This window comes from Diceros bicornis, chromosome 4 (assembly GCF_020826845.1).
Source record: "Diceros bicornis minor isolate mBicDic1 chromosome 4, mDicBic1.mat.cur, whole genome shotgun sequence".
In the NCBI taxonomy this organism is placed as follows: Eukaryota; Metazoa; Chordata; class Mammalia; order Perissodactyla; family Rhinocerotidae; genus Diceros; species Diceros bicornis.
Window position 1 is genome coordinate 52,917,131 of NC_080743.1, and position 16,441 is coordinate 52,933,571.

General features: G+C 45.8%; 2 protein-coding genes across 9 annotated transcripts in view; both read left to right on the forward strand.

Moving 5' to 3' along the window:
* Positions 1-1,442, forward strand: part of LOC131404372 (uncharacterized) — a 67,744-nt gene extending 66,302 nt beyond the window's left edge. For all 6 annotated transcript variants that reach the window (XM_058538967.1, XM_058538964.1, XM_058538965.1 and 3 more), the window contains one exon: positions 1,224-1,442. In XM_058538967.1, coding sequence (XP_058394950.1) covers positions 1,236-1,442 — 207 coding nt within the window. In that variant the 5' untranslated portion in view covers positions 1,224-1,235. The remainder of the gene's footprint in view (positions 1-1,223) is intronic.
* Positions 1,443-1,457: 15 nt separating this feature from the next.
* On the forward strand, positions 1,458-15,399 carry BCL9 (BCL9 transcription coactivator). 3 transcript variants are annotated; one of them, XM_058538960.1, is made up of 7 exons: positions 1,458-1,535; positions 2,495-2,811; positions 4,024-4,213; positions 5,138-5,237; positions 7,915-10,156; positions 11,412-11,672; positions 13,012-15,399. In XM_058538960.1, the coding sequence occupies exons 1-7, from the start codon at positions 1,483-1,485 to the stop codon at positions 14,127-14,129; spliced, it is 4,281 nt and encodes a 1,426-aa protein (XP_058394943.1). In that variant the 5' UTR covers positions 1,458-1,482; the 3' UTR covers positions 14,130-15,399. The 3 variants fall into 3 exon arrangements, with proteins under 3 accessions (XP_058394943.1, XP_058394944.1, XP_058394945.1); XM_058538961.1 differs by having other exon boundaries at positions 13,048-15,399; XM_058538962.1 differs by having other exon boundaries at positions 2,495-2,589.
* The last annotated feature ends 1,042 nt before the right edge of the window (positions 15,400-16,441 follow it).

Here is a 16,441-nt window from a genome sequence, read left to right on the forward strand (position 1 = left end):
GAACTTCCATAAATTCCTTTCAATATCTCAGGTAAAATAACTGGGACTATTACAAATTTCTAAATGAAGAAATAGACGTTTAACATTTGACAATAATCATGCTCAGTGTCAAAACCTAGAATATAACTCATCCTCCCAGTTTTAATCCAGTTCTCGAGTCTCTCAAAGTTTATGTAGGCTGTAACACCTGAGCTACTTCTAACTCCCTTTGATTCTTTAGCCACTACTGCATCTAATGTCCTCCTTCTTCAGTCCTGTAGGCATCGGGAAGATATCAGAAGGTGGGAGGGAGGTGAGGGACAGTGGGCACAAGAAAACCGTGGTGGAACTGCCCTGGAAGGAGCAGTGACGAAAAGTATGTCTGGTTTTCCCTGAGCTAGTCCAGGCCTCCCTAAATCAAGGGCATCCTCACTTGTTCTCTAGCTAGGTTTGGGAATATTTTCTTGACCTTTATGCTTCAAATTAGCCTTGCAAATTGGCTCAAAAAATATCTTAGACTTCAAAGATGTTCTTTTACCTTCAACATGATGGATCATTCCCATGCCTACCCATGCCTACAGTCCTTGTCATAAAGCAGTGAGAACACAAGACACGTACTTGGCATAATTTATTAGAAAGATCGTGGCAATCAGGGGGCACAACTGATTATATTTGATGTTGGCTCAATAGTTGATTTCAGAAGTACCTCCTTTAATGTCTTCCCACCCTGAAGCCCTGAGAATATAAATATAGATTAATTTGTTTCCTGGTTTGAAATTGGGATGGGTTTGTTTGATTTCAGTGCCATTGTTTGCCGTCAGAGGTGAGACACCAGATAGTTGCTATAGGTTTGGAGTACAAAGTTTCAGAGCATTGTTTTGAAAAAGGGGAAACCCAAGTTTTTGAGGGTTTTGTGTTCAGAAGTAGAGAAATGTAAGAGAATATATGGCTAAAGATAAAAATGTGCTTCTCATCTGCTTACAAACGCCTGGTACGTGATGCTTGGGTGGGAGGCTTGTGTGCTTGGCAGAAAGTCTTAGTCACTCTTCAGCTGCTTTAGCACCAGCGCCTTTTGGCCAGAATGTGAACATCGCCCTTTCCTTTAACCCTGATGGAAGCTGAGGGATGATCTTGCTGCTGCGTCGTCGTGCTGGCTAGTGCTTTAATCTTGGTCCTGTTGTAAGGCTGTTTTATGTCTCTGTGTTTTTGCTCCCAACTTTTTTTTGGGCGGCCTTTTCCCATAGTGTGCCCTGGAGATGCGAGATTTTCCTTTGGCAGCAGGAGGCACGCACCCAGAGAATGCTGGAGCCGCAAGGGGAAAGGACCCACTTCCACAGCAGAGGAAAACAAAGAGGAAAAAGGCATTCAGGTGGCCAGCACTAAGGGACGCACCCAGCAAGCAGTGGGCCGCTGCCACTGCCCTCAGCAGCTGTTTCTGCTGCAGCCCGAGAGGAACTCGGTGAGCCGTCCCTGTTTGTGACCGCAAGCTCAGGATTTCAATCAATGCATTCCAGTAACCCTAAAGTGAGGAACTCTCCGTCAGGAAACACACAGAGGTAAGGGCTAGGGCCTGCCCCGGCTGCCCCTTGGGGGTGTCATAGGTGGACCGTGAACCCTCAGTGGTAGAATAGTATGTTGAATTAGAAGCAAATGAGACCCGAATGTGGAAAGGAAGAGAAAATAGACAAGTAAATAGTAATGGAATAGTAAACAGGCTGCAGTATCACCAGAGTTTGTGTTCGAGTTTTACTTTGTTGTTCTTTTGTCCCTCATTCCCTGACCACTCGTCTTTACCACCCCACTGAAAGACCACCCAGTACAATGTGCTAAACTTGGCAGATGAGGAAACTGAGGCCTGGAACAGTGAGGAGGCCTGAGGTGCTAGAACTAACACTAGCCCCTGGACTAGTGTTTTCCTCCATTCCACAATGCTTAAGTTGATATTTTAAAAGAATTTTTTCCTCCTTCTCTGGGGGCAGTGGTTAGTGTATCTGCTCTGGTGTGATCCTGCTTGTTGGAGGATTAGCATCCTGGAGGTTTCCCTAACCTCCAGTCACCAGCAGGTTTCCTAGCGCTCTCCTGGACCTGCTCGTGTTTCCCAGCAGGGAAGCTAGACTCTCGTTACAGCTGTTCCTTGTCGTCAGCCGGGGGGTGGCTAGTATTTTGATCTTAACGATGCCTGTTTGTTTACTCTGAGCTAGTCTTAGTGTGAGAGTCACTTCTCTATGTACATAGAAACCGTTGTTCCTTATTGACAGGAGCCCTAGAGATGGGTCCCCATGTGACTCTAGGGTTCCTGAGACCTAGCAGGCCGCTCTGCTTGATCCTCCTCTCTGTCAATAGCTCTGAGATGGGAGCAGGGGCAGAGGAAACAAGCAAGGGGCTGAGGTGAAACGTGGGGTGGTTCCTTAGTCCTCCAGGTCTCCTTGACCCACGATAGAAACTGCTTCTCCCTGTTTTTTTCTGACCAGCTGTATCCAGTGTCTGATCTCTCTTTGTTATTTGTTTCTTTTAGTAGCCCTAAGTCAAAGCAGGAGGTGATGGTCCGTCCCCCTACAGTGATGTCCCCATCTGGAAACCCCCAGCTGGATTCCAAATTCTCCAATCAGGGTAAACAGGGGGGCTCAGCCAGCCAATCCCAGCCATCCCCCTGTGACTCCAAGAGTGGGGGCCATACCCCTAAAGCACTCCCTGGCCCAGGTGGGAGCATGGGGCTGAAGAATGGGGCTGGAAATGGTGCCAAGGGCAAGGGGAAAAGGGAGCGAAGTATTTCCGCCGACTCCTTTGATCAGAGAGATCCTGGGACTCCAAACGATGACTCTGACATTAAAGGTATGTCTATAAGATCTTTGAGACTCAGAGGGAAGTAGGTACACCTGAGGGAAGGCATCTGCCGTTGGTAGATGCCAGAAATCCTAATAGCAGCCAAATGGGGAGAGTAGGTATCAGACTCAGGAGTTGTCACAGTTTAAGATGGGACTGTTTCTTCTCATTTCCCATTAATTGAAGAATAATTTGGAACCACCTTGTTGAGGAGTTCTTGCTCTTGAGGATGCAAGTGTTTTAGGGATCATGGTGTAGGGTGTTCCACGGCCCTAACCATGTTCTTATGGTTGTTTCTGGCCTCCGTGCTGTTTGTACTTCAGTATCATGCCAGTAGCTCCAGTTTATCTATGCCAGTGGCCCACACTGGAGCAGTTTTTCTGGCATCTTCTCTTCTTCTCCATCAGATTAATCCTCTAAGACTTGGGTTTTGTGCTTTCTGGATCCCAGAGTTGTAGGCACAAGAGGAAGCCCTGGCCCTAGTCCGGGTTTGTCACAGCCGATTTCAGTGTGGCAGAAATAAGCAACTGCATGTGGTAGAGACCAAAATGGAGTGAGTCAGGAAGAGTATGGGACCAATGGCTGTGGTTTTAGGCTTTTCTCCTCCTAGTATAAAACCAAAAATCTTAACTGTAGGCCAGAACGTAAAGTTGGTATTCAAGGAGTGGAACTGTGATTCCCTAGCCCAAATTAGAAATGAAAACCTGGGTGGTTGTGCCCCCCTCCTTCCTTCCTCAGGTGTTGGTGGGAGGCCTATCTTCAGTGCCAGCACTATGCTGGGTGCCGGGGGTGCCATGGTCAACAAGACAGATACAGTTGCTGTCCTTGAGGATTTGACTGCTCCTAGATAGCAGATCATTAAACAATTACACTAAAATTTAATAAGTGCTGAAATAAGAGAAGTTAGGGAGCTATAGGTTCAACCAGCAGAGGCGTCCAGTCCAGTCCACGAGGTTCCACAAAGGTTTCTAGGAAGGAGGGACATGTACACTCATGTCTGAAGGGCTCGTAACAGAGCAGTGAGGAGGTGGGGGAAGACTGTTTTGTAACTAGTCATTTAGGGAGAAGCGTATTTGAATTTTTATGAGTAGAAGAGGTTTCCTCTTAGCAAGGTACTTCTTCCTTGAAATTCTCAAGGTGGGTTTGTGTTGTGATGCTGTAAATGCTGGCAGAAGGAAGAGTTTTATTCTTTCTATGACATGAGTCTCTTCATTCTTTTAGAATGTAATTCTGCTGACCACATAAAGTCCCAGGATTCCCAGCACACACCACACTCGATGACCCCGTCAAATGCTACAGCCCCCAGGTCTTCCAGCCCCTCTCATGGCCAGACTACTGCCCCAGAGCCCACACCTGCTCAGAAGACTCCCGCCAAAGTGGTGTATGTCTTTTCTACTGAGATGGCCAATAAGTAAGTCGATGGCTGTGTGTTGCTTTTGGCATGGCTTGCGTGTTTGGGCACCTAAGTTCTTATTCCCATTGACAGTTGAACCTTTTTTTGCCCACTTGTATTATTATCACTTAATGTTAACGGTACAGAAATAGGTAAAATAAAATATATAACCTCCCCACCCCCAGTCCCCAGAACCAACCACTGATGATACTTCCTTGGCTGTCCTTCTAGAAACTTTGTGTTTTTATACAAATATGCATATATACAGTTTTTAAACACAAAAGGGATTGATTGCACAAGCACACTTTTCTGCAATTTAGTATTTTTTTAAATGACAACTTAGTATTCTTTCTAAATTCTTTTTCACATATCTATTTTAGAATAATTATAAAGTACAAATTAAAAAAAAATCTCTGGAATTCACAGAGATAACTGCTGTGAACATTTTGGTACATATGTTTCTGGTGGGTAGATGGATCAATGGATTTTTACTTATTTATTTATTTATAAAATGTGACTATACCCTATATACAGTTTTCTGAATTTTTCTTCACTTCAGATTTTTTAGTTAAGATACAGAGTGAATATTAACAGCCTTAGATTATTGTTAGATGTTGTGAGATTTCGTGTTCACTCTTTTCAGGTTGGGATTTTGAACCAGGATTCTGTATAAAACACTGAGCACGGTGGATTGGTTTGAGGTAGAAAAATCTTGGGTTTTTTTTAATGCCTCTTTTGAGATTTGCTAATGGCTATCTTTTCATTTTAGAAGTTTGATGGTAAATGGTAGATGCAAATAATGAAAACCTATACATTTCTGGTGGTTCTTTATACTTCTCCTTCCTCTCTCTTACAAGTTTAATCTGGGGTTAAAGTGCTTTGGAATTACAGCTACTAAGATAGAAACAAGTCTGAATGTGTGCATCTCTGCTGTCTTTGCAGAGCTGCAGAAGCTGTATTGAAGGGCCAAGTTGAAACTATCGTCTCTTTCCACATCCAGAACATCTCTAACAGCAAGACAGAGAGAAGTACAGCCCCTCTGGTATGTCATTTTGGAAATGGAATAATGGTTGAAAGGTTCTACAGTGATTGTAAAGGTGGGAGATGGTGAATTTCATTGACAGGGAGATAGTCTTGATGGGTAAGCTGCATTCTGGGCCTGTAACCTAATTCTTGCATTGTGTAGTTTTAGGCATATTACACTGTACTAGTCTTTTCTACTAATATGCTGATATATTGATGAATTACTAGGAGGGAAAGGGTGCAAAATAAAAAAGGAGTTATATAGATATCTTAGGATTTTCTTCATGTAACCATCTCTGAGAACATCTGAATTCAGACTCTGTGTATAGAGCAGGTTTTAAAAAAATAACAAACACTCTTGAGTTAGTTGAAGAACAGAGAAAAAAGTAACCACTACAACTACAATACTGGAGTACATGCTGATAATACCATAATTAGAGTTTCAGTGACTTTCAAAATGATTCTTATTTATTTCAAAGTGAGGCGACCAGTGAATGCTTTTAATTGCTTCATATTTCCAAAATTATAATAAATGTTAGTCTATTTCCTATCTGGAGCTTAATCACCAACTATAACCTACATTAGAAAAAGCATACAATGGTTGTTTTAATACATGTAGTGTTCCAGACTGAACCAAAAGATACTTCTTGGATCTGGCATTGTCAAGGCATCACACTGAATGCTGTGAGGACACTAAGAGGTTGAAGACCCAGTCCCTACTTTCAGGAAGCATAAAACCTAATACTGGGATGAGACTTAAACTTGGGAGAAGTTAAATGACAGTACACGACTGAAGGGACAATTCAAGATAAAATAGAGGATATTCTGTCCATGTTGTATATCAGTGAAGTCCCTCTCTATTGACATAGCAGAGCTTGGGCTTCCTGAGACTTAGAAAAGGAATTTCACGTTCCTCCTGCATCTCTGCTACTCAAGGGTAGATGATGAATCTATATAATATTTAAAATGTATGTATATTTTAATTTATATGTAAAAATATATATATTTAAAATTTATATTGTCCTGGAATGCAAAGGATACATTGCAACTCAAACCAACATTTTATTGACTTAATGACAGATCTTAGTTCAGTTTTCACCTCCACCTTCTCTGGTACTAAAATGAAATCAGAAAAGGAGTTAAGGAGGGAATTGGGAATAGACAAATCACCATTGCTCCAAATCTAATAAAAAGGGTGACACTAAACTGTTTCTTCTGTCATGGTCACCTTATATGAAATCAGTACCTACCCGCAACAAACAAACAGAACCTGCCCAACAAAACCAAACTTCATATGGCACTGGAAGGAAAATTAAGGTGACCTCCACACTCCAGTTAAGAGGTCAGGGACACGGAAGACACCTTGATCATACAGAGTCATATAGGTTCAGCCAGGCCTACCCATAGCCATCTCTGCCTGCCGACATATGCGTGTGGATACCTGCAAGTGAAACATATACATATTCACAGAATGTGAACGCTCAAAGATACGTCTTTGTGTTTGTGCGACAGACTGTTCCTATGTAGAGATAGACGTAAGGATTCGTGTACAAAGTTGCACACAGGTAAACATTCCAGAGAGTAGGTAGGGAGGTAAGTAAGAGCCTTAGGGGTCTGGAAATACAGACTGGATTAAGTGAACAAGTAGGAGCAAATGAACATCAAAAAGGGATCATGCGGCTCCCTGGAGGCTGGTGAAAGATCCCTGAGGTGGAGTTTGTAGGCTGGGCCCTTCTGTTCTTCAGTACCCTCCCTTCTTCAGTCTCTTCAGCAGTGCCGAGGTTTAGACCCAGAACATAGATGTCCCTCTTCCAAACACTAACAGCGTCCGTGTTACCCTTTGTAGGTGAGTGTGCCTTTACCTAGGACTTAGTAGAGCATGGATACTTAATAAATAATAATAAGGCGATCACCTAGCCTGTAAAAAGGGCAGTCTGCTGTCTATTGGGAAGAACAGATCAAAAGACGCCCTGAACTAGATAGCCTCAGATTTCTCCACAGACAGTTCCTGCCTGCAGATTATCTTACTACAGTTAATGTACAATTTCTTATCAAATATGGAATCAGTGATCACAAACAGAAAACAGAAACCGGAGATGTCAGGCCCCCTGGAAACTCAAGGAGAGGAGTCTTTGGTAGTCACCATGCCAGAGGAGATACTGACACGGAGCAGGCTTACCTGCTGCTTCTGGCTGGTAGAGAACAGGGCTGGTAGTGACAGGTACTTTCTCTTTCAGTTGAAAACATCAGACCTTTTGATTGACAGTGAGAAGTCTACATACCCAGTTGTACTTTCGGGAAAAAGAAAAGGGTGTTAGGTACAGCCTCCCACATACCAAGAAACTAATCTCTCCCTGAATCAGAAACACATAGTAGACATGTGATACCAAACCTGTTCCTCGAAATAGATACTCAAATGTATTCGCTTTGGCAGAGTGGCTCTCCCCTGGCATGCTTATAAAGTTATTGAAACCTAATCTTCAGCAAGGGAAAGAGGATGCCATTTGACAGTAAAGTGGAAGAAAAAAATCAAAATGTCTCCATGTCCAAAGTGGGGTTGCACATGAGCAGTTTCTACAGCAAGTGTCACTGTAGATTTATGTGACTGGGACAAGTCGTTTGTAACATATCTTGCTCTTTTAATTGCCCTTCTATTCAATTTACCAATGATTTTTTTAAATCTCATTTATCTTCAGAACACACAGATATCTGCCCTTCGGAATGATCCGAAACCTCTCCCACAGCAGCCCCCAGCTCCAGCCAACCAGGACCAGAATTCTTCCCAGAATACCAGACTGCAGCCAACTCCACCCATTCCGGCACCAGCACCCAAGCCTGCTGCACCCCCGCGTCCCCTGGACCAGGAGAGTCCTGGGGTAGAAAACAAACTGATTCCTTCTGTAGGCAGCCCTGCCAGCTCCACTCCGCTGCCTCCAGACGGTACCGGGCCAAACTCGACGCCCAACAACCGAGCAGTGACCCCTGTCTCCCAGGGGAGCAATAGCTCTTCAGCAGATCCCAAAGCGCCCCCACCTCCACCAGTGTCCAGTGGAGAGCCCCCAACGCTGGGAGAGAACCCCGATGGACTGTCTCAGGAGCAGCTGGAGCACCGGGAACGCTCCTTACAAACTCTCAGAGATATCCAACGTATGCTTTTTCCTGATGAGAAGGAATTCACAGGAGGGCAAAGTGGGGGACCCCAGCAGAATACTGGGGTATTAGATGGACCTCAGAAAAAACCAGAAGGGCCGATACAGGCCATGATGGCTCAATCCCAAAGCCTAGGTAAGGGACCTGGGCCCCGGACAGATGTGGGAGCTCCATTTGGCCCTCAAGGACATAGAGATGTGCCCTTTTCTCCAGATGAAATGGTTCCACCATCCATGAATTCCCAGTCTGGGCCCATAGGACCCGACCACCTGGATCATATGACCCCTGAGCAGATAGCCTGGCTGAAACTGCAGCAGGAGTTCTATGAAGAGAAGAGGAGAAAGCAGGAACAAGTGGTGGTGCAGCAGTGCTCCCTCCAGGACATGATGGTCCATCAGCATGGGCCTCGGGGAGTGGTCCGAGGGCCTCCCCCTCCATATCAGATCACCCCTGGTGAAGGCTGGGGACCTGGGGGTGCAGAGCCATTTGCTGATGGGATCAACATGCCACATTCTCTGCCCCCGAGGGGCATGGCTCCCCACCCCAACATGCCCGGGAGCCAGATGCGCCTCCCTGGATTTGCAGGAATGATAAACTCTGAAATGGAGGGGCCGAATGTCCCTAACCCGGCATCTAGACCAGGTCTTTCCGGAGTCAGTTGGCCAGACGATGTGCCAAAAATCCCAGATGGTCGAAACTTCCCGCCTGGCCAGGGCGTCTTCAGTGGTCCTGGCCGAGGGGAACGCTTCCCAAACCCCCAAGGATTGTCTGAAGAAATGTTTCAACAGCAGCTGGCAGAGAAACAGCTGGGTCTCCCCCCAGGGATGAGTATGGAAGGCATCAGGCCCAGCATGGAGATGAATAGGATGATCCCAGGCTCCCAGCGACACATGGAGCCTGGAACTAATCCCATTTTCCCTCGAATACCAGTTGAGGGCCCTCTGAGTCCTTCCAGGGGTGACTTTCCAAAAGGAATGCCCCCACAGATGGGCCCTGGTCGGGAACTTGAGTTTGGGATGGTTCCTAGTGGGATGAAGGGAGATGTCAGTCTAAATGTCAGCATGGGATCCAACTCTCAGATGATACCTCAGAAGATGAGAGAGGCTGGGGCAGGCCCTGAGGAGATGATGAAATTACGCCCAGGTGGCACAGACATACTGCCAGCACAGCAGAAGATGGTGCCCCTGCCATTTGGTGAGCACCCTCAACAAGACTATGGCATGGGCCCCCGGCCATTCCTTCCCATGTCTCAGGGTCCAGGCAGCAACAGTGGCTTGCGGAATCTCAGAGAACCAATTGGGCCCGACCAAAGGACTAACAGCCGGCTCAGTCATATGCCACCACTACCTCTCAACCCTTCCAGTAACCCTACTAGCCTCAACACAGCTCCTCCAGTTCAGCGAGGCCTGGGGCGGAAGCCCTTGGATATATCTGTGGCAGGCAGCCAGGTGCATTCCCCAGGCATTAACCCTCTGAAATCTCCCACGATGCGCCAAGTCCAGTCACCAATGCTGGGCTCACCCTCGGGGAACCTCAAGTCACCCCAGACTCCATCGCAGCTGGCAGGCATGCTGGCAGGCCCAGCTGCTGCTGCTTCCATTAAGTCCCCCCCTGTCTTGGGGTCTGCTGCTGCTTCGCCTGTTCACCTCAAGTCTCCATCACTTCCTGCCCCATCACCTGGATGGACCTCTTCTCCAAAACCTCCCCTTCAGAGTCCTGGGATCCCTCCAAACCATAAAGCACCCCTCACTATGGCCTCCCCAGCCATGCTGGGAAGTGTAGAGTCAGGTCAGTATGCTTGCATCCTCACAGTTGCATCTTGTAGCCGGAGATCGCAAAAGCCTGATTTATTTAAGAAAACTGCTGTCCTAACTTGATTATGCAACCAGAGGAGGCGGCCTTTGCCGAGATGGACATATTTGTGGCAAGGTGCATAATCACTACTTCCATGGGATTATGCACAAGTGTCCGATCCTGGCAAAGATACACAGGCTCTTAGTGGAGAATATGTTTGTCAGACAGGACTGTTAAAAGGAAGAGGGGAAATGGGAAATATGTGTCATTTCACAGAATAATTTACATTTGTGCAGTGAACACATGTTGGTGAAATAAAATGTCTTAACAGTGGATAAATGTGGCTTCTTTAAATTCTAGACCCACCCACTTCAAGGGGCTTCCCTCACGTCAAGAGGTTCTGAGTATAATCCTAAGCAAAGAGGGGAGGCTGCTGAGAGACTTGAGTGGTTCTTGTAAATACATGTTGACCGTAGAAACAGTTACCAAACCTTCTCTGTGGTAGACTGCTGTTCTCACAGATCAGCTACAATTTATTAGTATTTTCTTCCTAGGAGAAGCTCTCACTGATGATGGTTGTTTTGTGAATGGGCCCAGAGGTGGTCAGTGGAGGATGAGCACTGAAGTGTAAATACTAGGTCCGTGCTGTCTCCACTTGAGAAAGACTAGAATCAGAATCAGATAGGAGATTTATCCTTCCAAGCTAAAGTCTCTCTCTCTGTTGGGTAGCAGTTCACTAAAGCGGTGCAGTGGAACAGCCCCCTCAGACCTTTTTAGTTCAGATATCTTGGTTGTGGAAATTAATCAAGAGTACGTGTAGGGTGATATGGTTACTACCTGGGGTCTGATCGCTAGTCTGGCTTCACAGCATGCTAATGCCTGAGTCGAATTCTAAATTGTGATTGGCAAGGGAAAGAGATGCACTTATTTCACATTCTTTTCAGTGAAATAGTTGTCTGTAAACCATGTTTTTCCCAACCTTGGAATAATATTTCTAACATTCTAGCATTCTCGGTGTGTTTCTCTTCCCATCTGCTGATCTGTCACTTGCATATCATGCTGTGGTCTCCCTCAGCACACACCCGGAGCCTGACTGGAAGATTGATGATTCGTGTCCTGGGTCTAATAACACTTTCCTGTTCATCTGTCTCATTCCTGGCCTTGCTAGTTCATAATCATAGGCCCAATAGCCTTCAAGAGGAATCTAATTCCCTGCCCGTTTTTGTTTTATTTTGCTTTCTTCTCTTAGGTGGCCCCCCACCTCCTACAGCCAGCCAGTCTGCCTCTGTGAATATCCCTGGAAGTCTTCCCTCTAGTACACCTTACACCATGCCTCCAGAGCCGACCCTTTCCCAGAACCCACTGTCTATTATGATGTCTCGAATGTCCAAGTTTGCAATGCCCAGTTCTACCCCATTATACCATGATGCCATCAAGACTGTGGCCAGCTCAGATGACGACTCCCCTCCAGCTCGTTCTCCCAACTTGCCATCAATGAATAATATGCCAGGTAAGAAATCAGGAAGATAGGATATGGAGCTAGTACTAGACAAATGAGAAACTTCTTGAAGTATTTTTTCGATTGCTGTAGACCTTAATAGATAGAAGTTCAACAGTTTGAAAAAGCATCCCATCTAAGTTAGTTTCAGTAAAGTTAAAGTGTCTGGACTAGAGGAAAATAATTATGATTTTTTATTTGCTTGATTCGGTATTTGGTTATAAGAAAGGAGGTTTCCTTATGGTTCTTACAGTTTCCTTACAGAAGTTCTGATGCTTCTGTGTGCCTGGATGGGTTTTTTTTTTTTTTTTTTGGTCCTCCTGGCTCAATACTGAAAGCAGTTTCTTTTTAACATGGTGATTGGAATGCCTTTAGTTGTCAAGTATTTTCCTGAAAGGGCAGCCTCAAACCACAAGCAGCCACAGGATTTCAGACAGTGGAAAGCCCTGACTTCCTAGAGAAGTACTTTCTTTAGGACTAGATAGATGATAAAATCCTCCCTTCCCTACTCATTCCATGCTCTTTCACTCCTGCGCCTCTTGCCCCCCAAATCTCCCTAACAGGACATGATCTGGGATGGTGAAGGTGATCAGCAAAAAGACCATGACTTTTCAGCAATGGGTTTCTGGTTCCAATTCTATTCTGATTGTTTGGAATGCTCTTTATTTATCAGCAGTTCTAATTGATCAAGTTAAGACATGCTCTGTGGACAGCACAAGCACCATTCTCACCATACTCAGTGGTAGTTCCTTAGAGAGGAAACATTTAAATGTCCCAGAGACTATAGTAGAACTCGCGTGCTTTCCTTTTCCATTAAAAGTTATTGTTTCTTTAACATTTCATATAACCTAGAGTTTGAAATGCTCTCTCTATAAGGTAATATAAAATGATAATGCCTAATGTTGGTTGCAAAAGACCTGCTTGGTTTCCTTGTTGTTATTTCTGATTCTTGGACTTGGAGAACTGATTAATTCTTTCTCTAAAAAGAACCATACTTAAGTCATTCAGACAAATTGTTTTTTTCTATGTTAAATGTCTTCAATGAAGAAGACTGTAGTCATTTGCATATCAATTTGTAACTTTTCACACAGGAGGCTTTCTTCCTAGCTGTCTTCTACACACTCTTATGCCATACAATTTAAGATTCAATAACATTGTCTTGTGGAGCTATTGGTTTGTGTGCCCCAAAATGTATTATCTTACTGAGGGCAGGGATTGTGTGTGCTGTGTTTTCCCAGCATAGTACCATGCACATTTGAAGCACAATAATTTTTTTGTTAATTTGATTTATTATAGTTTTTCTGAGTTGCTTTTGGTTAAGTTGATTCCTTTGATATCTTTATTTTTCTAGGAATGGGCATTAATACACAGAATCCTCGAATTTCAGGTCCAAACCCCGTGGTTCCGATGCCAACCCTCAGCCCAATGGGAATGAGCCAGCCACTTTCTCACTCTAATCAGATGCCCTCTCCGAATGCCATGGGACCCAACATACCTCCTCATGGGGTCCCAATGGGGCCTGGCTTGATGTCACACAATCCTATCATGGGGCATGGGTCCCAGGAGCCTCCGATGGTACCTCAAGGACGGATGGGTTTCCCCCAGGGCTTCCCTCCAGTACAGTCTCCTCCACAGCAGGTTCCATTCCCTCACAATGGCCCTAGTGGGGGGCAGGGCAACTTCCCAGGAGGTATGGGTTTCCCCGGAGAAGGCCCCCTTGGCCGCCCCAGCAACCTGCCCCAAAGTTCAACAGATGCAGCACTTTGCAAGCCTGGAGGCCCAGGGGGTCCTGACTCCTTCACTGTCCTGGGGAACAGCATGCCTTCAGTGTTTACAGACCCAGATCTGCAGGAGGTCATCCGACCTGGAGCCACCGGAATACCTGAGTTCGATCTGTCTCGCATTATTCCATCTGAGAAGCCTAGCCAGACACTGCAATATTTCCCTCGAGGGGAAGTTCCAGGCCGTAAACAGCCCCAGGGTCCTGGACCTGGGTTTTCGCACATGCAGGGGATGATGGGCGAACAAGCCCCCAGAATGGGACTAGCATTACCTGGCATGGGAGGTCCGGGGCCAGTGGGAACCCCAGACATCCCTCTTGGTACAGCTCCATCCATGCCAGGCCACAACCCAATGAGACCACCAGCCTTTCTCCAGCAAGGCATGATGGGACCTCACCATCGGATGATGTCACCAGCACAATCTACAATGCCCGGCCAGCCCACCCTGATGAGCAATCCAGCTGCTGCTGTGGGCATGATTCCTGGCAAAGATCGGGGGCCTGCCGGGCTCTACACCCACCCTGGGCCTGTGGGCTCTCCAGGCATGATGATGTCCATGCAGGGCATGATGGGACCCCAACAGAACATCATGATCCCCCCACAGATGAGGCCCCGGGGCATGGCCGCTGACGTGGGCATGGGTGGATTTAGCCAAGGACCTGGCAACCCAGGAAACATGATGTTTTAAGCTGCTAAGACTGGATGTGCCGACCCTTGTCAAGATGAGATTCCAGGTCCTGAGAGCTGCTTTGAGGCGTTCCAGGAGTGCTGTTGGTCATGCAATAGGAGAACAGAGACCCGAGGGCTGCTTTGGGGGAGGGGGGAGCTCGAGAATGTATGGATTTACCTGAAAACAAATTATTCATTTAATCAACAGGTGTGTTTTTTTTAAGATTTATTTTTTAAAAATTATTTTTGTGGACTTGGGTATCCCATGATGGCACCGACTTTCGGGAATCTGTAGCCGTGCTTTGAGAATTGCCATCGGTCATGTGTTGCACCGTTCTCTGTATGTTTACGTCCTTTGGACCGGCTTCTCCCAGGATTCTATTCTGGCTTTGTTTTTGCTTTGGGCTTTATTTTTTTGTGTACTGTACTATATTGTAAAAGGGATTTTAGCAGAGACTTTAGCCTATGGGACAAGAGGAGAACAGGAATGCTGGGCTGTTTACTTTAGGTGGAGAATCCATCTTCAGACCTTTGGACTATTTTCTTTCAATTCCAGTGTATAGCAAAACCAAACTACGACCTCAGAGCAGAGTATTAATGAAAAGCACAAAAAAAGGAACTAAGTTCAGCGATGGGTGGGGGGAGGGGGGATATTTTTCTTTTTAAAAATAATGACGCTTAGGACATTTGTTTTTCAGTTCCAGGGCTCTTCAGCACTGTCCGTCTCTCCCAGTCTGCAGACCCACCTTCACGGTTTTCTCTTGTTTTCCCTCCCCTCTCCTTCCCCATCTCCTTGGTTAAGTGTGTTTCCTTCCCTTGTGCCCCCACTAGTGACCCCTGCTTCCCTCCTCTTTTTCCCTTTGGCAGCTGCAATACTCGGTGTTATTTTGGGGAAATAAACCTAACGAAGCCTCGCCTTCCACGCCGAGCGTCGTCCCGGCTCCGGGAGGGAGAGGCCTGTCCTTGGGATGCTCGACGGTCTTCTTTTCCCTTCGTCTCTTCTTCGCCCTCATGCCCTTCCCTGCCCACCTTGTTTTCTGTTCTCCTTTTATTGGGAATTCCCAAGTGAATTTTATTAATGTGGGAATGGAACAGATGCTAAAAGCTATCCAGGATTTTGTTTTTGTTTTTAATTTTGTGGTTCCTTCCCTTCCCTCCCCCTCCCATGCGTAAAACGTTCTGTGTAACCTCCATTAAATTTGGTACAAAACCACTCGCCAGAGCTGTGGTGTCAGAAAAAATAAAATATATTGTTTCTTACAAAATTGAACTGGCTTTTTTGTTCATTTGGATTCCTGTTTGTTTAGTATTGGGAGTATTAGTTGCCAGGTGACCAGAAGCATAGCATCTTCGTGTTGGAGTCAATCCAGAAGGTGGAGGTTAGGGGAAGTAGCTAAAGGCCTTCACAGGTGAAGCATATTCCTTACTACTGAGGAATAACCACTCATGTAGATTGATCCTGTGCTGTTCCTATCTCAGTCATGAAATCCTAGCTATAGGCAGAAGAGCAGCCCTGGTCTCCATTGCTGAACTTGATGTCTAGAGGCAATTAATGGTCTTTATTTTTGTGAACAAAGGAATTTTTTGTGAGAGTCAATTTATCGGTGTGAAGTAATTAAGAAGGCCAAAGGTACATTTTTAGTCATTTGAATAAGCTGTGAAATGTCCCTGGATCTTGTTAAGGTAAAAATATTACTACACCTGCCAATCCTGGGTTTCCACAGTCCTTGGGTTTTTGTGGCCCATCTGCCTCCCCACCTTGCTGCCTGCCCAGTGTCCCCTCGGCCGTCCCTGCTTGGTCCACGCAGTTCACATCCCACCACACACGCCTTCAGCATGTCAGTGTGTATCCTGCAAGGTACGTGTTTAAGGGACTAGCTGTTGGTGTTTCTGTGCAGTTAGATTAGTTCTGCTATGTGTACTTCTTTGAGTTGTAGGCGTTTTTAGCTGAGTGAGTGGGCGTCTGTGTGCATGTTTGTTCTTCGCTGAGAGCATCTAAGTGAGGAGGAGCAGGTGCAGAGTCATTTGCAGACAAACTTATATAAATTGGGCTCTGCTGGGGTTCCACAGTCTGAGTTTTACCTGTGAATGTTTCTCTCCGAGAAGGGTTCTTGAGAGCCGTTTTCTCTTCCACCTTCAGCAACCCTGTCTTTGCAGTGACACGAGAGCCCCCGACAACAAAAGTGAGGAGGTGACCATTTGAGCACCTCCGCTACAGTCACCTCCACCTGAGTTCTCCTGCTGATTTTCAAGGGGCCCTAGGAAGTAGGTGGTAATCACCTTGTTTGCAGATGAGAAAGCTGAGCTCACTGGTTTAAGAATTCTGACACA

Coding starts and splice junctions, on each gene's coding strand:
- BCL9 (XM_058538960.1), top strand. CDS start 1,483: ATGCATTCCAGTAACCCTAAAGTGAGGAACTCTCCGTCAGGAAACACA. Junction 4,214..5,137: donor TCTACTGAGATGGCCAATAA/GTAAGTCGATGG, acceptor CTGTCTTTGCAG/AGCTGCAGAAGCTGTATTGA. Junction 11,673..13,011: donor ATCAATGAATAATATGCCAG/GTAAGAAATCAG, acceptor TTATTTTTCTAG/GAATGGGCATTAATACACAG.